This window comes from Ceratotherium simum, chromosome 34 (assembly GCF_057802395.1).
Source record: "Ceratotherium simum simum isolate JZ-2026a chromosome 34, ASM5780239v1, whole genome shotgun sequence".
In the NCBI taxonomy this organism is placed as follows: domain Eukaryota; kingdom Metazoa; phylum Chordata; class Mammalia; order Perissodactyla; family Rhinocerotidae; genus Ceratotherium; species Ceratotherium simum.
Window position 1 is genome coordinate 23,664,800 of NC_141933.1, and position 24,599 is coordinate 23,689,398.

At 39.2% G+C, this 24,599-nt stretch overlaps 1 protein-coding gene and 1 non-coding gene across 2 annotated transcripts in view; both read right to left on the bottom strand.

Annotated features, from left to right (window-relative positions):
- Positions 1-24,599, bottom strand: part of HSD17B12 (hydroxysteroid 17-beta dehydrogenase 12) — a 155,494-nt gene that overhangs the window by 17,026 nt on the left and 113,869 nt on the right. Inside the window, exons 6-8 of the mRNA XM_004436883.3 lie at positions 24,075-24,119; positions 8,212-8,246; positions 553-634 (exon numbers count right to left, since the gene is read on the bottom strand). Coding sequence (XP_004436940.1) covers positions 553-634; positions 8,212-8,246; positions 24,075-24,119 — 162 coding nt within the window. The remainder of the gene's footprint in view (positions 1-552; positions 635-8,211; positions 8,247-24,074; positions 24,120-24,599) is intronic.
- LOC147912656 (U6 spliceosomal RNA) lies at positions 12,536-12,641 on the bottom strand. The gene has a single exon (XR_015549809.1). It is a non-coding gene; the product is annotated as a U6 spliceosomal RNA (small nuclear RNA).

Below are 24,599 nucleotides of genomic sequence, written 5' to 3' on the forward strand. Positions count from 1 at the left end.
AAATTATGATATCTTACAGAGCCTTCTGGAAAATTCTTGTCTCGCTCCGGAAGTGACAACCAATATATGTAAATTCTGAATAATGTGGCAAAATACTCACACTCTCACCCAATCTATCATGTGCCTACTTTGTGTATTTATGTGCTGACTGGCTATAAGCCATCTCCTCAGCTCTGCAGACTTGGAACTTAGGCTGTATGGAACTGACTCATTCATGAATCGAAGTCCCAATCTTAGACTCATTAGCATCATGGTCTGATGAACTGAGCTAACCGGCCTAGGTCAGCTCTCTACAGACAGTACAAGTATCAGTTATAAAACCAGTGAGCTTCTGGGAGAAAAAAAGTATCTATGAATCTGAGATCTTGGTGCCTCATTTGTAAAGTTTATACCAATCAGTATGTCCCCAGCTTTGCTCCCCTGAAACCAGTGCTGGCTATCTTTGTTTTCTTCTCAGTCCATTTGAAAACTTCAAGCAAGTTCTATCTCACTTCTCAGACTGAAAATTGTTCCTCATTCTTATTCTGACATGATTTACTAAAAACTATTCACCTTGGTTGCAGAGTAGAGGGTCAACATTGGAACTGGGTACATGCCACTGACAGAGGAGATGTTCAGAATCGCCCCTTTAGATCTAAGAAGGAAAATGTATCAAGTAAACAGAATGAAATCATATACTCACTTGTTTGTAAATTACAGAACAAGATATATAAGTATTTGAAACAGAGTAACAGAGCTTTATTTCTAACACACATCCCTCCTTGCCTTTCATCAGCATATGATATGCGTGGTCAGTGAATGAGGCATAACTCAATCAACCAAAAATAGCTCTTCTTTGCAATTAGCTCATTTCTCAGTCTTAGTAATCTAGGGCATGACCAGATCAGATCCATAGCCTCCTCAAGTTGATCTCTACCTTCTGAGGTCTTCCCTGGCCTCATCACCAAGAATTCTCACTCTCAGAAACATTCTTATAATCCTTATAAGAATGCCTTTACTTTGGCATATCATCACATACTACCTTGCCGTAGTATTTAATCATTCTAGGTGTATAAACACTTCTTTCCCTCAACAAAACCATAAGCTTCTGGACATCATGGCTGTTGTCTTACATTTTCCCTCAAAACACTGCACGGTCCTGAGCATGTAACAGGTACTTAATAAAACTTTCTTGCAATGATAGTTCATCAAACCATATTCTTTTGCTAAAAGGCAAAGCTCAATTTCTTTTTTTTTTCTTTTGCTGAGGAAGAGTCACAGAAGCTAACATCTGTTGCCAATCCTCCTCTTTTTGTATGTGAGCCACCACCACAGCATGGCCATTGACAGGTGAGTGGTGTAGGTCCACGCCCAGGAACCGAACCTAAGCTGCACCCAACTTAACCACTAGGCCACTGGGGCTGGCCCCAAAGCTCAATTTCTACTGTAACTCTGAGAGATTACTGAAAGGTCAAAGTCAGAAAGTTACCAGGAATTACTAACTCTACAAATAAATGAAAATAGGTTTAAGGAAAGCAATGCTGTAAACATACTAGTTGTTAGCAAGCATATATGGGTTGGGTAAAGTGTGGAATTAGGGTTTTAGGAATTTTAGACAGAATTAACAACCAACTCTTACCCCTCAAATCTATTCTTCTCAGGTCCCCTTCTTCAGCTACTGCACCCCCACCCAGCACCCCCTCCTGTCCTCCCGAACAGCTTCCTTTCCTCCACTCCAGTGTCTCATTGTTGGTCTGCATTTACTTCCCCCAAGGCCTATTTTTTCAGTATTAAAAAAAGACTATCTAGATGCTTTATATGGAAAATAATAAAAGAAATGTGGTTAAATGGCATCTACATTATTTTAGACATAAATCTGGAAAGAAGTAATCCCCAAAGGTCACTCAGTCCGTCTGCCAGCCTCTAGGTGAGACGCCTCTTCAACCATCAAACGGAAGTCTGGAGCCTCTGCTTCATGTGTCGCCAGACACAAGTTGTTGTTTTTTAACTGAAGTCCTTATTAGTAATACATACTTTCCTAAGCGGTGAAATCCATTAACATTTCAGTTATAGAAATCAAATCTCAAATTTAAAAATGTTATATTAGGGTTTTGAAGAAAGTTGGAAATATTTAGTCAATGTATTAATTATATCATTCTTGTATTTTTTGCTTGTGTCTCTCATAGAGAGAGAGAAGCCTTTCTTTTTACATTTTAAGGTAAGAGAGTAAGAGTGTCTATCAGAAGTTAGAACCCAGTCACTCTAAGATTAGCAATGGTAAATTGCAATGAATATCTAGCAATTTCATTTCATTTATATTTGTGAGAAACTCTTTTGATCAAAATGGACTAAAGAGCACTTTGTTACTGGAGACTTTTAATGTAGTATTAATTTATGATGTTTAAATTATCTTTCTTCTTAGAGTCTTAAATGTTCTGAAATTAGATTGTGGTGATGGCTACACAGCTCTGAGAATATACTAGAAACCACCAAATTGCACACTTTAAATGGGTGGATTTATGGTATGTGAACTATATCTCAATAAATCTGTAAAAAAAAAAAAAAGAGAGGGAAAGAAAAAGAGAAATATATTTATGACATATTGGAATGAGTTATCTTTAAGCTCAGAGCAGATTCTAATGAAGTAGAAGATGAGAGCTTTTGTATCTTATGCAACACAATATGCTTTCTGAGAAGTAACCCCAAATCCTGACAAGTTGCACCCTCATCCTGAGTCTTAAGCATCCTTGTAGGTGTAGGTAGTGTGATATTTTAACCTTTTCTCATATAAGGATGAATTGCTATGTCCTCAGTCATTCAGAGGAAGTAAAGAAAAAGCCAGTTTACAGTAGTTGCAGAAAATGATGTTTTTCACTGAATCTGGTTTTATCAGTTAGATTATGTGCTCCATTATACTCAAACTGGCTGAGGTGGTTGTGTGTGCCTTTGAACAAAAATCTTACATTTTTAATTTCATTCCTCACAAATGAAATACAATTTAAAAGTCTTCCAAAATTAAAGTTTAACATTATCATATACATTTTAAAAATTAAATCTTGACCTCACCAAAATAGACTCTTAAGACTTCACTCACCAAAGCAGTGGTTTCAATACAAGAAAATTCATTTAAAAATAATCAACACTTCTTTCCCGTTTTCAAAATCAATACAGACCAATAATCAAATATGGCACAATTATGCAGGTGATTAATTGTTTACTCCTTGAGGCAACTGAGATTTTTGTTTCTCAAATATTCTACCCTAATTTAAAATTTCTAGGGGGTAGAGTTAGTTTGAACTAGTGAAAAGTCAGAATGTGAGGCTACTTTATTCAGAACACAATATTTGCCCTCTAAAATACGTCACAACAAATCCAAGATCAACAAAATATAAAGCGAGAATGCACTAGACATAAGTAAATAAAAGGATAGCATTTATAATTGTACAACATGACAGTAGAGAAAACATGTCTTCTACAAAAACTGTGCTACCAAGAGGCACACGTATTTGTTTGTCTGGCAAAAGCCTTTCCTCCCACACCCACACACACGACAGCACAAAATTCTCTCTTTTTCTCTCCAAGGATAATAATATTCACGTTAGTTTTGTCCGAATCATAAATAACACACTGAGGTAGCTGTCTTAATCCTTGTACTGTATACAGTGTCTACACAGAAATGAGGATGAACATTTGGGACTGCGGGGCACAAAGCACTCCTCTTTAAAATCAACTACTGTGTCCAGCTCTAATCCTCCATCTAACCAGAATTAGTGACGTCAAACCAGTTTCCATGGCACAGCCAGACTCATAACAATTCTGTTATATCAAGCAGAAGGACAAACGTGTGCTTAATTGCACCCAGAAACAAACATAAAACCAAACCCCGGTTAATCTCTCATTTTCCAGGGACTTAGGGAACAATTCTCAGATTGGAAGGTACGTTAAGAATATTTGCTAAAGTTCCATAATGAAGACGCATGTTGCTCATACTTCAGCACATTTCCCGTTTGTTATGACAAATATCCAAATAAACAAGTCAAGTAATATTTTCTGCGATACCCCATTCTTAATGTATCACACTGCTTAGTTGCTAGCAGCCACACAATGGCGTCTCAGTGGTACAAATTATTGAGGATCTACTAGAACCAGAAACTGCAAAAACGAAGCAGAAAACACCATTGCTGACAAGGGAACACCTTTTCATATAAACATATTCTCTTCAATTACTAGCCTTCTCACAAACCAAACATTAAACTCACCCAACCCTATAAAATTCAGTATCTTGTTTCCTATATAAGTATGTGTATGTATAAGCATAGCTTCCTATAGCTATGCTCTAGCAGAATTCCTTCAGATCTGTGAAACTGCCAATCGTAAGACTCTCCTTAATTGTCACCTGGATAAAAAAACTGCCAAGACTTTATTCTTCTTTAATACCCCACGATTCCATCACTGTTGTAGTACCCTTGTCTACAGTTCTATAAAAATACTCTTGTCATAGAGGAAGTGATCGGTGTCCTTTGAAATAAGTCACTGATTTCCGCCTTTGTCAGGAAGCTCATGGCTGCCCCACACTGCAGGTGAGGAGAGAAATGGGGAGTAAATGCCACTGTGAAGCACTGGACCGCAGAGCCAACCCCTCGTGGACAGCTCACTGTACAGAGTGTGATGGCAGACAAGGGAGAGCGTGCAAAAGAGAGTCCATGGCAGCTCTTCATAGTCCCATTTCCTACCGGGGAGTACATAAGCGTGCTCCTGGAGGGTCACTATGTGTTTCTGTTTCTGTTTTTAAGCTTAAACCTAATACTGAAATTGGTACAGACAGTTCTCTAACAGACTCTCAGGAAGGCTGAGAAACATATCAAAACAGAGTTCTGTGTCAGAAAAGAACCCAAACAGCGGGGCAGGTATATAATTAGAACCAGCAATCCTAAGGCATTATACAAATACTGCTTTGTGGAAGAAAGTTTGCAAACATTTACCACATGAAAGAGACCTGCCTGCCCTGAAACACCATAACATGTCATAATTCCACCTTAAGCAATACAGTATGAAAGGCTATTTTTAGCTTTTCCATGGTTGTTATGGCAACCGCTTCCTGGCTCCAGCTGTACACGATGTTTATAATTCCAGAGAAGCGCAAGAGCACGTTCCCGCTATAATGTAATTACGAACGTTCTACTCCTACGGTAATCATACCTTAGTTTGATTATAGATACTTGTTTAGCGATAGGCAGTGGACCCTAGGCTATAGTTCTAGAGGGTTTGGAAAATCTCATACATCAGGGGTAGAATCAGTGACGGCAAAAAACAACAACAAAAGATCTTTAGAAAGGTCTCTGCTGATACTCAACAGAGATACGAAACCTATGGAAACCAACCATAGGAAACACGCTATCTGGGGACGGTAGAAAGGGCAGGCTACAACAAAATCACTTACAGTGTGTAAGGAAGCCTGCTTTCAGACCATCTGTTAACTTGGAGTTTTTCTTTCCTCTTGGGCACATGGTGAGCAATACTGCTGGGCCCCCTTGCAGTTGGTTGTAGCCTGTGACTGAGTTCTGGACAATGGAATGTGGACAGAAGCAATGGACACCCCTTCCAGGCCTGGCTCATGAAACCTCCCGTAAAATCATCCTTACTCTCTCTTCCCTCAGCTGCCAGCTGGATACAGAGGATTCCGCCGCCAACTGCAAGGCCCAAGCGAAGAAGAAGGGAGCCCCCAGACGGAAGGAGCCTGAGATCCCTGAATGACTGAGTAGGGCAGAGCCCTAATCACTGATGGACACTGGCTGTGATGTGACAGAAAAAATTAACCTTTATAGTGTCAAGCCACTGAGATTTTGGGGTGGTCTGTTAGAGCCATTAGCCTAGCATGACAAATACAACTAGTAACTCCTTTAATTCAAGTGGACACAGCTGTTCCTTCTCCTAACTGAAAGTACTGACTCATAAATCCACTTACATTTCTCACTAGTTCTTAGCAAGGGCCACAATCACCCCCATGCTGTCAGTTTCAGTACAAAGCCTAATGACGGCTTTCCACTGGATCATTTCTCAACCTTAGCTTAAAATCAACTTGATTTAAAAAGGCAGGGATCCAATTCATCTCCTGTGTACGCTAAGATAAACTTTACTCAGTGAATGCCTGTTGAATGGATGGACCCTCTTCTTTGCATTCTTTATTTTTATCTAATGCTCCAGCTAACTGTGATCATGACGACCAGGTCGACAGAGATAGGAGTAAAGTTCCTAGTGCCTTATGTTTTGTATCATTTACTAATTATGTAGCTTCATAGCCCTCAATCTCTTTGGGCCTCACTTTTTATCTGTCAAATGAGGGAGGTTGGTTTCAATTAATTTCAAGTATCGAAATTCTATGATTCCTTAAATCCAATATATTATTGAGGTCACATTGGTTTATAACATTACATAAATTTCAGGTGTACCTCATTATATTTTAGCTTCTGTACAAACTGCATCATGTTCACCACCAAAAGTCTAGTTTCCATCCGTCACCATACACATGTGCCCCTTTACCCCTTTCACCCTCCCCACATCGAATCCAATACCTGCAAAATGATTTCACAACCATTATCTCTTTTGATATGGTTTTCACCAACACACAAAAATTCTTTTTACAATACCTCTGTGGTTTATAAGCACTTCTTTTCTAAGGGATAGACTTACTATCCTGAATTAATACATGCCACTTGCAGATGTCAAAACCAGGATTAAGATGATGGTCCAAATTTCATCCCTCCTGGGTATCTACTCTGTCTGCCCCAATTCTCTGCAGTCTTCTAGGGTTGTGGTCTGGTTTGACCACTGTCTCTGGTTTGACCACTCCCACTGCCAACCAACAAAAAACAGCTTAAAGGTTTTAAAGGGAAATTTTACAAAAGCAATTAAAATATACAAAACTACATATAAAATGGAATTACAAACAAAGAGCCTTGCCAAGAAGCAGTTTCTCAACCAGTCTCTGTAGATGCCAAACAAAACCTCAGTTTCCTCATCTGTAAAATGGTGGGAGGCCATCAAAGGTAAATGAGTTAACACATATCAAGTTCTCAGTCCAACCCCTCGCCCATTATATGTACTAAATGAACATTAGCTGAAATCCCTGCCTGAAGTTGGTCAGAGCTGTTTCTCACAGAAGTAGGATCCTCGAGGAGGCCCTTTTCAAAGCTGTCGTTGCTTTGGATCTCGTCCAAGCTCAAAGCTATTTTGCAGAGGAAGGATGACTGTGAAGCCCTAAATTTAGCAAGTGATCAAGCTGCCTCAAGATGCAAACCCAGCTCTTTTCAACAGGTTTTCTTTGAAGGCCCAGCTCCTGCTCGAGTTCTTCCTAGGGAAGAACAGAGCTTAATTACAACGTTACACTACATGCTGTTTCAAATGTAAGACGGCTACAACACCTTTCTCAATAACCATGAAGCCATGGAGCATATCCTAGTGGAACCCAATTCAAACTGGAACACAGACAACTGGGGTTAGTGGACATAGCCTTTTCCTCCAAGGCTGAGTTTGACATCTTATAGTCACTTTATAAACGCCTAGGTTCCTTATACATCCATTTGCCAAGGAAGAGCTAAAAATCAGAAGATGGGGTCTTGCTTCATGAAACTCCACTGACTTTGGCTCTGGAAGCTTACAGCTTTAAGAAGGTATTCCCGGGAAAATCCCAGAAACTCTATCCGCCCCCTCAGAATAGCAGGCAATTGAGTTGGTGATGGTGACTCAGGCAGACTTTTTTTTTTTTTTTAAAGATTTTATTTATTTATTTATTTTCCCCCAAAGCCATAGTAGACAGTTGTATGTCACAGTTGCACATCCTTCTAGTTGCTGCATGTGGGACGCAGCCTCAGCATGGCCAGAGAAGCGGTGCGTCGGTGCACGCCCGGGATCCGAGCCCCGGCCGCCAGCAACTGAGCACACACACTTAACCGCCAAGCCACGGGGCCGGCCCTCAGGCAGACTTTTTAATCCTGATCTAAAGGAACCACCACAACCCTGGAGAGGTAAATAAAAAGGGAATCGAGTGGAAAAGGCCTCCACCACCGAATGACTCACGCTCCACAGTGTGACTCGCCAGCACATTACTCTGTTGCTAAAACATGGAGGGCAGGTTCATTAGTCACTGTAATGAATTTTTCACAGAAAGGATTCTCCCTATAAATAATCATGAGCTCTGTCTCTCTAGTGTTTGTGTTTGAGCTTGTGACTCACCTTTCCACCATGCCCGGCAGCACCAATCGTGTCATCTGCAAAAGAGAAAAACAAAACATTCGTGATGGCTGAGGATGCAGGCAATAGATAAAGAGTGAAGAGAACCCACCCACACAAAAGAAAAGGGAATCATGAAACCACCCGCCACCTCTACAGGCAGCAGTTTATTTTATATACTCCATATCATTTGGCTGTGTTAAGAGTGCATAAGAAGGAATCGGAGGAAATTATTGGAGATAACACTGGGAATGCTTTCAGTGAACTTAGCTAAAATTAGTCTTGCCTGGAATGTAATATTGGCACAGAGATCTTCAAATAATTAAGGATTTACAGTGACATCTACTTCTCCCAAAATGCATTCTCAGTAACAGACATATGTTATCACAGGAAATATCTTGCCTACCAAGATTACTCAAGCTTTCTAATCTTAAATGATCTTTTGCTATCAAAAAAGCCTTTAGAAGAATGCCATAAAATGACCTGTTGACAAAGATTAAGTGTATCTTCACATTCATTTCTCTTGTTGGTCTAGCTAGTTGTGAGTAAAACACATCCTTAAAGAAAGTTAAGGTTATCTGTGATCCCCAGTAACCAACAATGAAAAAACAATACCCGCATTTTTAAAAGACTTCATAACTGTTGACTAAATACATATAATATGATGAGAGAGGCTACTTCTAAACACTGTTTTAAGATATTATTAACCAAGAAAAGTTAAGTTGTCCACTGGCTTAGTAAAGGCCACCTCATGGTTAAGTACTGAGGTTGGAACATGAATTCTTGACTCCTAGGTATCATTAATTCTCTAAGAAACAAATGCTGTTCCTCCACAGAAAAATTTGCATGCATGCCAAGCATAGGAATTTAAGCTTTCTATCTTGAGTAATACTAAGTCTTAATTAAAATAGTATTCTGATGAGAAGAGAATTTTTTTCCTGGAAATATTTTAAAGAAGGAAAATGCATCCAGACTTCACCAAGGTAAATCCGCTATGCAGTACTCCCAAGCCAGATGTCCACCCCAGAGCTGCTGTATAGACTTTTTCCAGTAAAAACACGAGTTCAAACTGACACTGCATCGTAAAAGACCGACACACTGCCAGCTTCAAAACAGACAAAGAAGTGTCCTCAAAGCCTAGGGGAATCGTTTCAACACAAGTATCCGGATTTGGCTGAATCTTCCGGCCCAGATAAAAAAGAAGACACCATAGGGAAGAGTTGAGCCTAGAGCTTTCCAGATCTCCCTCTCTCCCTCATTTACGCTTTTCACATTAAACTCATCTTCATAGAATCACGGGGCAGAGATTGCCAATTGTTCTCTAACATTCATTCTTCCCTTAATACCTAGCAACTGAATTTTCGGCTGGATATATGGCCTCTTTCCCACCCTCACTGCCCCCCATAAAAACTGTTATCTTCTACGTCCTCTCTCACAGCGCATGTGGCCCTGTGACTATGTTCTCTCTAAAAAGATGTGAGCAGAAGTAATACATGCAGCTTCTTGGTCATGCCCTTAAAATAGAAAAAGATACATGTCCTCCTCTTCAGCAAGTCCTCCTCTTGATGGCTGGAATGTGGATGCGATGGAAGGAGCTAAAATAGCCACCTTAGCCCCCAAGAGGAAAGCCACGTGTAATGGTGGCAGAGCAATGAGATAAAAAGAGGCAGGATCCCAATGAGCGTGGAGCTACTACGCCAAACCTTGATTACCTACCCAGCTTTTTGTCTGGGAGAGAAATAAATTTCTATTTTGTTTAAACCACTACCAGGTCTCTATTACAGCAGCCAAAACAATGTTCTAAATAATATAATTGACCATCGTGTTGCTAAAGACCAACAAATATTAACATTTTAAGAAACAAGAAACAAAAAGAGAAACAATCTCCAAAGCAAACTCAATTAGAAATCATGCTGACAGCCCAAATGGCCTCAATATTTTATAGTTTTTAAAACATAGCCCTATTTCTTCTCTTTTCTAGGTTTGCTTGACCCAGTTCAGAATGTGCCCACTGGGCCTCAAACCAAACTGTACGGAACCAAATCAAAGAAAAAGCTGGTTTCAGAGTTCATCCTTTCAACACAGTCACCTCTTGTCTTCCCAGATGAAATAATAATTCTTCAAATTGCTTACATGTTTCCTAAGATTTGTCTTTTTATAGGAGCACATACAGAGCTACTGAATGTTTAAGGCAAGTGTGGTTTGTAGTCAGGCCAAAGTTCTAACCTCAGCCCTTCCACTTACTAGCTGTGTGACCTTGAGTTAGTTCCTTAGCCTCCTCTGCATTATGTATTAAACGAAGAAGGTATCTACATTACAGGTTATTATATTCTGAATCTCAAATGAGGTAATGTACATAATGGACCTGGCATAGAGCACGTCACAGAGTAAGCCCCTGAAGAGAAATTAGTGTCCCTTATTGTCAGCATGCACTATTCCTTTAGGATGCAACAGCACTCTCTAGGCCTCCTTTAAGTATGTTGTGCCCTACATGGCTTAGAGCCAAAAACAGTGACAAATTTTGAGGTCATCCAGTTCAACTCACCACACAGAAGTTTCTGGACAGTTCCATCAATATTTAAAAATACCTCAGTTGGGAATCTGCTTGGGATAATGGAATTGTTCTAAAACTGGATTATAGTGATGATTGCACAACTCTGGAAATTTACTAAAACCATTGAATTGTACACTTAAAATGGATGAATTTTATGGTATGTAAATTATCCCTCAATAAACTTGTTTTGTAAAAAAATCTCAATCATATGGGTAAGAATTAAAGAACTGGAATCATACAGCACATTTGATGTTACTTTATCAAACCCAGAAGATAAAAGAGCCCTCGAAATGCTGTACGCATATCAACTCATGGCCTAGAGCAGCACGAAGCAATAGTGAGGCATCTTCTGTTCAGTCAAGGCCATGTTATGTCCTCAGAATCGGGCTGCGTGGTGGGAGCTCATTGTCTAGCAAGAGAACAGATATTTACAGAAATAAATCATTACAAGACAACGTTATGAGTGCTACAGTATTGCGACAGAGGGCATCGATGCTCAGGAGAAAACTAGTTATGTCTGGGGAATCAGGTAGAGCTTCACCAAGTACATTTCAGTTAAGTTCTAAAAGAAGAAATCAGAGTTCACTAGGCAGAAAAAAATTCTAGTAGAATGCAAAAAGGCAAACAGCTGCCAAGAAACTACAATGAATGCATTGTAAAATTGATGCATTTTTAAAAACTTTTTGTTGAATGGATGAAGCATATAAAGAAGTAAAAAGTATGCACATCCTGTTATATATGTCATGCAATTTGCATATCACACTACATCATGGACGGCTTCCCATGCTAGTACAAACAGATGTACATCAGGCATGTTAACAGTTGTGGAATATTTTACTGTAAGGATAGATTATATGCATTCTTAGCAGTATCTGAAAACATTTTTTATTTAGCACATTTCATCAGGGGACCATAAGGCTTAGCTAATGTATCATAAAGAGGTCCCCAAGCATTTTGTGAAGAGAAGCTATTACTTAGCTTCCCAAAGACCTGAGATCACCAGAAACAGAATAAGAAAGGAGAAGACTGATAATAAAAATGTTATCACTCAGGGGTGGGGGGGGTGTGTGTGCGTGCACACGCGCAAGCACATTTGTAATAAGGAAATGAGACTTAACCACACAGTAGCTGAGTGGACTTCACAGGGGTAACCACTGACTGTTTAGCTCTCCTACATACAAGGAGAGGAGAAGGGATAGCACTTGTAGGCAGCGATCAATCTGGATAACTACTAGGAAAGTCTAGTCTACGAGATCTGCCGATGGATCCTTTTATTCTGACCAGGATCTCAGTACCATGTGAATACTAGCAAGTGGTTGTGCAGAGTTTTAAAGCTCATTCAGATTTTTTTCCAAGATATAAATTTACACATTTAAATATAGTCCATAACAAATATCACTTTAAGCTGGGATACTAAGGAAATATAAATGCATACATTGGGAGCTATTTTTTTTCCCTATACCATATGCCTGTCACATGTTAAATGTCTCCTTTCTGAATGCCAAAAATTATCCAGAAAATGATCAGAGACAAAATAAAATCCCATAAGATATCATCTTACTTAAAAAATTACATCAACAGCATGCTAAACATTAAATATTTTCTTGATGGTCTGCAATGTATAGACATGTTCAAAACATATTCTTTTTTCCCCCGGTTTTATTGAGATATATAATTGACATATAACTTTGTATTAATTTAAGGTGTACAACATAGTGATTTTATATATGTACATATTGCAAAACAATTACCACAATACATTTAGTTAATATCAAAATTATGGAATGTTTCACAAATTTGTGTGTCATCCCTGCACAGGGGTCATGCTAATCTTCTCTGTATCATTCCAATTTAATATATGTGCTGCTGAAGCGAGCACCAACATATATTCTTTACACATGTGAATTAAAATTCAAGAAGTTTTTTTTTTTCCCCTCCCCAAAGCCCCAGTGCATGGTTGCATATCCCAGTTGTAAGTGCCTCTAGTTCTCTACGTGAGCTGCTGCCACAGCATGGCTACTGACAGACAGGCGGTGGGGTTCCGAGACTGGGAAGCAAACCCGGGCGACCAAGACAGAGAGCGTGGAACTTTAACCTCGAGGCCATAAGGGATGGCTCCCAAGAAGTTTTAATAACGAGACAAAGGAAGAAGCAGTGCTTTCAATGCCTGGCTATTAAAGGGCCAGAAATAGTTGTTGGAATGCCCAATGACCAAATAAATGATCCATCAGCCAAGACAAAGTCCCCTCATGAAAAAGTTAAATTCTTTCACATTGTTCACTGGCTTCTCTTTTTAAATTCTGACTCTAAATTATTTCTCCTTGCCATAAAATGGAACGTCTTTTTTGATCTGTCAAATAATGACACTGAAAGGCCTGAGAAAAGTTAACCTGAAATCTGCAAGTTTTTATAAAATTGATTAATGCCTTCATCTATACTTAAATTATCTTCCCTTCTAATCAGATTATAAGTCATAATAAATTCAATTTCAAGCCTTCTTTGTTTGGATATATGTATACAAATAAGTCTTAATATTCTATGCATAACAGAGAGACTCCAACATGTTCACATCAAATTAAATTTTCTTTAACATCAAGTTTTACATAGGATATTTTAACTACGCTATTAGTAGTCTCATTTTACTTTATATGCATCGACTGGTATCCTGATGTCTGGTTATTTATACCACATACCAAGCATTTCTGTGAAATCTCACTATCTAAACTCCATTTCACAGCTCACAAGCTGTTTCTGGAGTTAACTCAATATGCTAATTTTAGGCCATCTGCAGGTGATAATTGCTGTACCGGGAAATTTTTTGTTCCTCTTAAGATATTGCTAAAATAAGGTTACCATAACTGGTAAGTTCAGTGGTTAAGAATATTAGAAAAGCGGTAGTAAACATGATTTCTAGACTTGTTTTCTTCCGTGTTAGGGTTATTTCCAAAAGTATACAGCAAACAATTTAAATTTAATTCTTTCCTAAAAAGTGATCCAAGTTGCTGCAATAGTACCTCCACAACAAGGAAGGCTTCAAATCCTTGCAGAAAAAACAAATGTTTCCTATTTATATAGATATATTTTTTAGTGACAATTTCATCAATCCTTGACACAAAAAAGTCCTAAAAGCCTAAAATCAAAAGGGGAAAGATCACTATCTGTTATATCACACCTAGATACTGCATCAGTAGGCAAGCCAGCCATAGACCATACAAATATACAAAGATAAATGGAAGTCTTTATCAATGACAGCTCAATTCAGAATTCCTTTTGGGTACACCATGTATTCAATTTCAAGAGTAAAATATTTACGGGTATTTATTGCCACAGTTAGGTATATTCTGGCTGGGAAATAAATAAGAAGCTCATTTAGTTAATACAAAATCAAAATCAGTATTATTAGATCATCTAGTTAGAATACATAACTTAAAAAATACATTGGCTGGTCTAGAAAATTCTTGAAAATGTTATATTAAAATGATCTGTGGCTGAGATTATAAATGATTTCTTTTCCTCTTAGTATTCTTAAATATTTATCATGTTTTTGGCAACAATTTTGCATTGCTTTTGTAAGTAGAAAAGCCCCACAATTAATCTTATTTCTAAAAGAAATTAACATGAATAAAATTTTTTTCTTTCACTTCTTTGGCATCAGTAATCAAGAGTTGGTAGAAGGAAATTTATTTTATACTCAAAGCCAGTTTAGGCTTCCCCACTTTTTAGTTTAGTATGAAAACTGATAACACAAGCAAATTATACAAATTATGCAAATTATTTTGCAAGCAAGTAATTTATTTTTACAAGCAAATTATTTTTGTATCACGTAACCTCTGGCAGTTGGTCATTTTTTGCAGAGAACAGAACAAAGAAAACACTACTGCTTGATGCTCAAAAAAGCAACCAAAACCCAAATGAAAAGATTAAAATTCAAGATAACCTAGAAAAATAAGAAAACAAATATTGCCACCTGTATCGCCATTATATATAAGTAGGATATAAAGCGTAACAACTTGCCCCAGAATCCGGGCAAAGCCCCCAGCATCCAGGCTATTCACACTAATAATGAGGACACCACAAATAGCTACTTTGTCCATTTCGGCCCTGCCCCGAACCCAAAGAAACCTGCTTGGAGTCAACAGGAGCTGCATTCAAGCAACTGAAAAATAAACCCACACAAATTAGAAGGAAATGGATGCAAATACCTTATACAAGTTTTCAATTGGGATCATTAACAATAATTTTAAAAATCACAGTATAACAGTGAAAAGAATTACACAAAGTAACAACGATGTTACACAATGCCTGTTTGGGAGAAATTTGATGGTAACTCCATTGGAAGTCATACTAGAACGAAACAGCACACATTTCTTTGGCGAACTGTATAATTTGAGCTCTGTGGTACCAAGAATACAACTTAATTAGAAATTCTTAGAATCTCACCTGTATGGCTAACAGAATATTTACTGTGCAGGGGGTGAAAAGCTTAATTAGATAAAGTTTTTAGAGTGCTTTGAGATCTCCAAGTATTACTTAATTTTCCTCTTTGTTAATGTTTAAGTCTTTGTGGAAGTTAAGAGCACTCTTTGCCATTTCCCCCCAGACCCATATTACTTAACCTGAAATTCAACCCTACATCATAAAAAACAAGGTTTTTCCTTTTGTAATAATTCTGATTTGATATATGTTAAAATATTTAACAAAAGAAAAAGAAAGAAATATTTAGAACAGAGGGTTGCATACCAATTAATAAAAATGAATCTAAATCCGGGCTGGCCGGGTGGCGCAAGCGGTTAAGTGCGTGCGCTCTGCTGCGGAGGCCCCAGGTTTGCTGGTTCGGATCCCGGGCGCGCACCGACGCACCGCTTGGCAAGCCATGATGTGGTGGCATCCCATATAAAGTGGAGGAAGATGGGCATGGATGTTAGCCCCGGGCCAGTCTTCCTCAGCAAAAAAGGGGAGGATTGGCATCGGATGTTAGCTCAGGGCTGATCTTCCTCACAAAAAAAAAAAAAAAAAAAAAGAATAAAGCCATAATTTACAAACTCGAAACAAAAATAGAAATAATGCATATACCATCAAACAATGTTTTTCCAAGTTTAGCATACTACAATATGCTACGAGTTTCCATTACACAAATTTTCCCAAAATAAGCTGACTTCTCAAAAAATGACAGATTTGAGGAGGAGAAAATAATCCCTAAAGTTCTCAAAGAGATTTATACATTTTACCCATATATAAGGCATTTCTCCTATGAACTACCTTTACTTTGAGCTGGAAAGAACTTTACAACCAATCTAGAATTACTCCTTCATTTTTTAAAGATGAAAACTATGGAAAGAGGAGTTGTCATGCAGTTTGGCAAACCCATCATTTTGTAGTTATGCCTGAAGCAGCCCATTACTGTGAGACTCTAAGGGCTAAATGTATCCAATAATTGAGAAATTTTTAGGAACACAATGATAGCTGCTTTCAAAATGGATTGAAAGACTCTAGATATTAACTTGGAATGTCTTCATCTAGAAAAGCCCTGGGTGGGGGGGTCAGTGGTGAGGGTCATACTCACCTTCCTACAATTTATTAGTTTCCTAATGTTGCTAACTCGAATTCTTGGGGCAGGGTGTGGGGCGATAAATTCTTAGCATAATCCCTAAATTAAATACAGTTAGGCTGCTGAGCAGAGATTCTTGTCATGGATTTCCAAATTAATAGAGGGCTCCCCCTGCTGGTAATGTGTCACATGCCAGAGGCAAATCCACGTAAGAAAAAGGAAATAAGTGTTTGTCCTGTGCTTTTCATCCATCCAAACATTTATCATCTACCCCATGGGCAGGGCACAGAATTACGCACTTCTGGCTCAGTGACATACAGTGAATACACAGTGGTATCAGAAAGAAATAATCAGCTTTTCAAAAGCATGCAAAGGGCCTCATACTCCAAGTGCTTTGATTTCAGATCATCATAAGGATGAAAGAGACTGATTTAGTCAGTCATTCTAATCCTTCAACTACACCAAGCAGTTATTCAGTTTGAGTAGACTGAATACCTGGAGTTACCTAAACAGGGGAATGCAAACTCAAATGCCTAAAAGGCCCAGGTAGTAACATACCTGAGTAAGGTAAGTCAGACAATAGGGACCACTGGGGAATGTGGTAATCTGGAGAGCGCAGGCCTAACTACTTAGCATACTCAGCTGCTCTTCAGCTCTAACCACTGTTGCCATGCAGCAGGTCAGGTCTGTGTTACCCGATTTTCAGATTTTTCCTAAGAGAAGCTAGAAATTTGGGTGTGAAATATCCCAATTTCGAAAACACTGCTTGAGCCAAGAAATATGTTGGCAGCACACAGACTATTGGTTTGCAGCCTCTGACCTACAATCAGAAAGGGAACTTACCTTTTGCCCATTCCACTTCTGGCAGATCCAAAGATAAAAAGTTCTCACAATTTACTTCCATGTAAATATCAACAACTGATCTAATTTCAGCCTTCTAGGGCTTCATATAGTAAGTGTGATCCTTATTCCCAAAGAATGAGAGTTTTTAGTTTTTTAATTCATTCATTCATTTATTTATTCGAAAAGCATTTTTTGTATACCCACCACAGGTGAGGCCCGGGGTTAGGAGATGGCATGGAGCTTACAATCTGTAGAGAGACACTCAACTAGAATGAAGGGAAGATATGCAGTGCGCAATGAAACTGCGTGGTTGAGAGACCTAATCTAGTCTGGAAGGCTCCCCACCCCAGCCCCAGCCCCAAGTACATAATACTTTAGTTGAGAACTGAAGGATGAATAGAGTTAGTAAAGTGGGAGATGAAGGAGGCTTCCACGGAGAGGGAACAGCCTGAGGGTACACTAGGTTCAAGAGACTAAAGGAAGGTGCTTTGGCCTGAGCACAGAGTTAGAGGGAGAGAGACCTGAGGCGAAACCGGAGAGGTGGGCAGGGGCTGAATCAGGTATGCCCTTCCCTATGGGTCACATGAAAGATTCTGGACTTAAGGGAAAGGAAAAGTCATTGAAGGATTTAACAGGGGTGTGATATGATCTGATGTAAAGTAACACTTTGGCTGGAGTACGGAGACTGGACTGGAGGAAGACAAGTTGGATGAAAATGGCTGGTTAGGCTAGTCTGGTAGCTCCCACTGAGAAGTTTAGGGGCTTGGAATTTGGAAGGCCTCAATGGGGATGAAAAGAAGTGAGTTGATTTGCAAAATACTTAGGAGGTGAAACTAACTGGCCTGGATTAGGGGTGTGTGTGAGTGTGAGTGTGTGTGTGTGTGTGTGAGGTGTCATGCTTCCCTTCTCCACACTAAACATCTCTAGTTCTATCAACCACTCCTAACAGACAGGGTTTCAAGTCCCCACTTTGGATGAATATCTGATGAAAGAACTAAATTATGATGACCCGCTTAAGACTCTTCCTCCCCGTCCCAAGTAAAGCAAACACAGCTCAGGGGTACTTCACTGTAAGTGGAGGCTGTTAATAAATTTTACCTTGAGCCACACCTCCACCCACCTCCTTCTCTGCTCTAAGAAAGGTAATAAAGAAGGTTGGAACATCCTCTCCATTTGTCAGAACGGTAGCCTGGAAATTTCCTAAGGGATTCAGATGTAGGGGGGCCACTCCCGATAGTCCACCTTGTTCACCACGCCCAGCGGCAACTTCAGGGTCCAGTCCCATTAGAAGGAATGTGTTGGGCCGGCCCCGTGGCTTGGCGGTTAAGTGCGCGCGCTCCGCTGCTGGCGGCCCGGGTTCGGATCCCGGGCGCGCACCGACGCACCGCTTCTCCGGCCCTGCTGAGGCGCGTCCCACATACAGCAACTAGAAGGATGTGCAACTATGACATACGGCTGTCTACTGGGGCTTTGGGGGAATAAATAAATTTTAAAAATTATTAAAAAAAAAAAAAAAGAAGGAATGTGTTTCCCACCCTCAGGTAGGGGCCGCAGGCAGTTCAGGAAATATTGATGGTGCAATGTTCATCTGAAAAGGAGTGAGGAGTCCATGGTGTTTGAGGTCCTAAAACTGTCATTAAAAGAAGCAAAGCCCAGTCAGGCCTAGAGAAGGAACGAAACACCAAATCTGGCAGATGTTAAAACCAGTGACCTCAAATCAGGAAGGAACAACACGAGATCTGTGGGAGAACTTGTCTGTGATTGGTGTGGAGCTCAGCGTAGGACCTGTCTGAAACAGGACTTCTATGTACCTGCCTCTGGAGTCATGGCTCTTCTCCCATCTTCCATGACTTCTCTAATAGTAACCAGTAGCAGGACAACAATATCATTTGCAAACTCTCTCAGTATTCTGAGACGGAAACCCCTCTGGGCATAAAACCGGAACTATTTTAGAAGAGTGGGATTCAGTATCTGGAGATTTAATTATCTCTAAACTACACCCATTTCTGGTCTGAAGGCCACTGTTCTAGACGAGAAATAAGCGTTACTTTAGATTTTAGTCACAGAGCATCTGAAATCACAAGAAAAAAGCCCTGGCTAGTAGGACCTCTCTTCTAGTTTAAGGCCCATCTACCTGCCATACTGGTCACCCGTATAGAATTTCCACACCACTGCTCTTCCCACCTTGGCGCTTACCTGCTCTGCAGGAAGAAAGAACAAGACTAAATTCAACCCTGAAGGATTTGAGAGCAAAACTATGAAGCATGCAACAAGGCTTCTCAACACCCCTTGGGTTACCTCAACGAACAGTATTATGCCTGGTAAAAGGAAAGCCCCGTCAAGCAAGTCACTGAGAGGGAAGAAAGGAATAAACCTAAATTACTGGACAAGATGAAAAGAGAAATAATCAGAATGGAACTGGAGAGATAGCCTGGGAGACTGGACTCTATGATTACACATCAGGGGTCTATCTATAGTCAAGACTATTCTGGTTAATATTTCTTCCCCAATATTCTTCTGGGCCACTCACCACCACTTCATCTGGTGATGATGCAATTCTTTTGGTCAGGATATTGCATTTTTATTCTTCTTCTATTGGAATGTGGGACTTACGGGATTTTTATGATCATCTGACCTACCGATACAGGACAGGAGCACATGGACCAAGCGATTATCCTGGACCAGAAGGAATGTAGAGCCAGGTCATTCAATGCTCATGGTGTAGCACAGGACTTACAATAAGATGCTGGGGCCCCACTCAGCAAATGTCTCCAAATTAGGGGCACAAGCCCAAGGTCACCAGGGCAAACTAATTTCTCCAGTCCTTCCTGGCACACCTCCCAGCCAGTCATCCCCTATTACGTGGCTTGGTGAGGAGATAAAACTTGGACCAACATTGATGGTGCGAAGAGGATGTCCTCTTTCTGATATAAGCCTTTTTTGATACATTCATTGTGGCACTAGGCTGCAGACATCCATGCCCTAGTTCCCCTGATGTCCAGCCACCATAAAACCCTGTTAAGATTCTAGAGCCAGACCAACTTTCATCTTCTTTTAAGTTACCCCAGGGCTCCAAAGAGCCATTGCTACTGAACATGTAGCACTGGCCCTGGCACCATAACACAGTCAACTGAAAGACAACAGGCACAATTCATCAAAACATGTGATAGAGCCACTCACAGCAGCACGAAAGAACACCAAACCAGGAGCATAATACAAAAAACTTCATGAAGGTGAATGCCCTTTTCTCAGTATAAATAAGATAAACACATATACCATAAAATACATACTGCCATGTCACTCTGCCACTAGAACTGCCTTTCTAAAATGTACATCAGATCACATACTTCAATTCTACTTGAAGGCTTTCTATGTCTCTCCATTCTCCTGAGCACAGCACTCAAGTTCCTGCACAATCGTGTCCTAACTTACCTCTCCGGCCTTCTGGCTAGCCACAGCACACCACTCGCCTCCTGCTGCTGGAGTCAAACCATTTTCATGCCCGAACGGTCACTAAGTCAACTGTGTGACAGAGATGATAATACACTGATCCTGCCTATAGTACAAGGACGAATTGGCTGTCCTTCAGATATTATTAATTCCCTAATGCATACATCAAGAGTTTTGAATTGTTTTTCCACTAAAAGGGCATATCACAAAGGTACAGGAAACTCCATATTTACAGTCAAGATAAATTAAAGAATGACTATTTGGCTTAATGAAGAAGTGCTGTAAAAAGCAAACTCCCTTAGAGCTTTGCAAATGGGATTTGACTTGCAAAAAAGGTTTACCTACAAAAATTTGAAGCGCATATCCAGCTCTTCTGCCGGTGACACTTCCTATCAATATGGTTCACAATGTGATATGATATGTTTAACAAGTTAGCATTTGTCTCCACTAACTCATTTCATAGTACATATGCCCGTGTGAAAAAAGAAAGGGGAAGAGGACGAAGGAAGAGGTGGGAGAAGCCTTTTATAGTTTGTCAAGAAATTAGGACTGGTGCCTCATTATTTCATCATTATTTTAAAAACACTGGAAGACATTCTACAGTGCTGTTGGGTTTGTGCTGCTGTATCCATATTCCCCCCCTGCACTACTCATCTTTAAGCAGGACATGAGGTGATCACACCAGCGCACGCTGATCTGTGCTCAGACGCTGCTCAAAGGATGCAGTGTGCGACCTCGGAGCAGAGCAAGCTGATCGGTTCTAACAGATCAAGGTCAGGACCTTGGCCTTTTATCATTAGTATTCTGCGCACTGCCAGCCAAAAATGCACGTTTTGGGAGACAGAGGAGGCCAGGCATTTATACTATAAGGGTATACAAACATGTAAGCACTGACAAGCAGGAAGTTATAGGAGAAAATACTAATTATTTGAAGTAAAAACCTTACACAGTGTATCTGACAGAAGAATTAAAATTATCAGAAGACAAATTTGTAGCTAGTATAACAATTCTATAAAATAACATTTAAACACTTGAACATGATTTCCATCATTAACTCACTACAATATATTATGAAACACAAGTATATAGTTTTAACACTTATTATTATTATTATTATTTTTTGGTGAGGGAGAGCGGCTCTGAGCTAACATCTGTTGCCAATCTTCCTCTTTCTGCTGAGGAAGATTAGCCCTGAGCTAAGATCTGTCCCCATCTTCCTCTCTTTTGTATGTGGGACGCCACCACAGCATGGTTTGATGAGTGCTGCCTAGGTCAGCTCCCAGGATCTGAACCTGTGAACCCCAGGCAGCCGAAGCAGAGCACACGAACTTAACCACTATATCACCGGGCCAGTCCCAACACTCATTAGTTTTACGCATTCAGCCAAATGTACTAGAAAAGATTATCAAAACAATAGTACACATCAGTCATTATTTCAAAAGGCAAAACCACAAAATATATAAATTATAGACTAGAAGGAGACTAATTTTGATTAAAAAAACTTTGCTTACTAAAAAATAAAGTCATAGTTGCACATATTTACTAAAAATCTTTATCAGCTCTGAGTTTAACAAAATAATAGTAACCTTTTTTAGAGCCCTTACTATGATCTGGGCACTATTCTAAGAGGTTTATACAAATTACCTCGTTTAATTCCCAGTACAATTCTGTGAGGTAAAGAGAATTATCATCTTCAATTTATAGACAAAAAACTGAAGCACAGAGGGTAAGTAATTTGCTCAAAGTCATATAACTAGTAAATGGTGGAGTTATTTAATTAACTTGAAACCTCATACAGATTATTGAAGAATGATTACATTTATGTAGGTATGCCAAGGGAAATACTTTTAAAACTATACAGATATATTCATGTTAACCACATTCTAAAAGCATCAATTTTGTGCATTTGGCTCTTGCTCCAAATCTACTCACAGATCCACTTGTTAGTAGTTTGCCTCACTTAAACTGAATCTTATGTGAGAAAAAGCCTTGGTTAATAACAACAGAAGAGATACAGTGATTATTTGTTTTATAAAGTTATTTGCCATATTACTATATAATTCATTTGAGGTACCTTTAAGTAGCAAGCTACCAAATGTTCTGTGGAATGTATTTATCAACAATGTAGCTTCATTTTGGTAGAGCTGGTTTACCTTCATCAGCCATACTGCTAAGATCATATAAAAACTGAATTGACTAAACACTTTAAAAGCAACATGTTGGACGAGGCATAAGATTTTAGGGTCCTTGCACTTGAAATCAACCACGGAAGGGTTATGATTTCTCAGAACATGAAGACACAAGAAGAATTTTTCTGTAAGCATTCACGAGAGAGAAAAAGACCAAGACTATGCCATAAAGTGAACAATAATAATTAAGTACTTATTTATATTTATCTGGTCAATCCTAATGGTTTTGAGTTAAATATTTTTTGATTTCCTTAAACTAGTACACAAGAGTTATCGAAAACGGATTTGGCTTTTCCATCCATATGTTCAAATTTCAAGTATCCATGTTGCCCATGGAAATTCTGCCTCAGGCAAGCTTTTCTGCTGGTCTGGTTATGTATAATCAAGGTATGGTATCTTACTGTAGTTACTGTTAAAATATAAGGAGAAATGGTGCTCAGATGCTCATATTTGCTAGCTACTCTCCCTTTAGCACATATTAGCTGTGGTGTCTCTTGTCGGCATATACAAGTGACATGGCTATAATGCAGGCCTAGCAACTAGAAACTAGAGTAGTTTTTATGTAAAAAATCAACTCTCATTACTTTGTAGTCCCATACTCCCCATACAATGCTTTACCACAACATTTAACTCAAAACCTTACATGTATCACAGGGGATATGAAATAGAAACAATTTATAAGTGATGAATTGCATGTAGATGAAAACTTTGTAAAAATAAATCTTTAGTCTAAATTACTTTGTATAGTCCCAGGGCCTACCATTCTGTTTGCACACAGGAGGCATTTAATAAACGTTCAGTTGTTAAAAAGTAAAATTGTATGGGGCTGGCCCCGTGGCTTAGCGGTTAAGTGTGCACGTTCCACTACTGGCGGCCCGGGTTCGGATCCCGGTTGTGCACTGACGCACTGCTTCTCCGGCCATGCTGAGGCTGTGTCCCACATACAGCAACTAGAAGGATGTGCAACTATGACATACAACTATCTACTGGGGCTTTGGGGAGAAAAAGGGAACAAAAAAAGGAGGAGGATTGGCAATAGATGTTAGCTCAGGGCTGGTCTTCCTCACACACACACACACAAAAAAAGTAAAATCATACAGACACCTGTTTGGTATTCAGTTATTTCTACATCCTGAAGACATAAGGAAATAGATCGTCTTCATCTGGAATACATACTTACATCTAAACAAGAGTTAAGTGAATTGAACAAACAGATTATATCAGTTTTTTTAAATAGAAAAAAAACAAAAAAGGATGACATATTTATAAAGAAGCTGCTCACCTTACAAACAGAAAGAACATTGATATTTATCAGTTTCTTGATGGTCTGCAAAAAAAATATTGGTAACTTTATATAGATTTCATAATGGAAGTAACCATATTAGCTATACATGTAAGTGATCTAGCGATGCACTGCAAGTTTCCCCAGATATAGCAGAGACCTTGGAAAATGAGAGGCGCTGGGGTAGAGATGCAGATTTTATTTTACTCTCTACCAAAAGCAGCAATTCATGCTAACAGGCAAAAAAATAGGCAAAATGCAAGCAAAACCTGGAAGCAAAAAGACACTAAATCTAAAATAAATATGCAATTTCCTCTCTGCTGACATGAAAAGGAGAAATTATTGAATCTAAGATTTTCAACAATTTTTAAAAATTTACATATTCCTTCAATGATGTGCTTTTTCTACTTTCTATTAAAGAATTGTGCCTGCATCAAGGATATAGCTTTCATTTTGGTAGAGCTGGGTTACCTGAATCAACCACATTGCTCTCTATTAACATATCTGTGATTTTTAAATTGATAT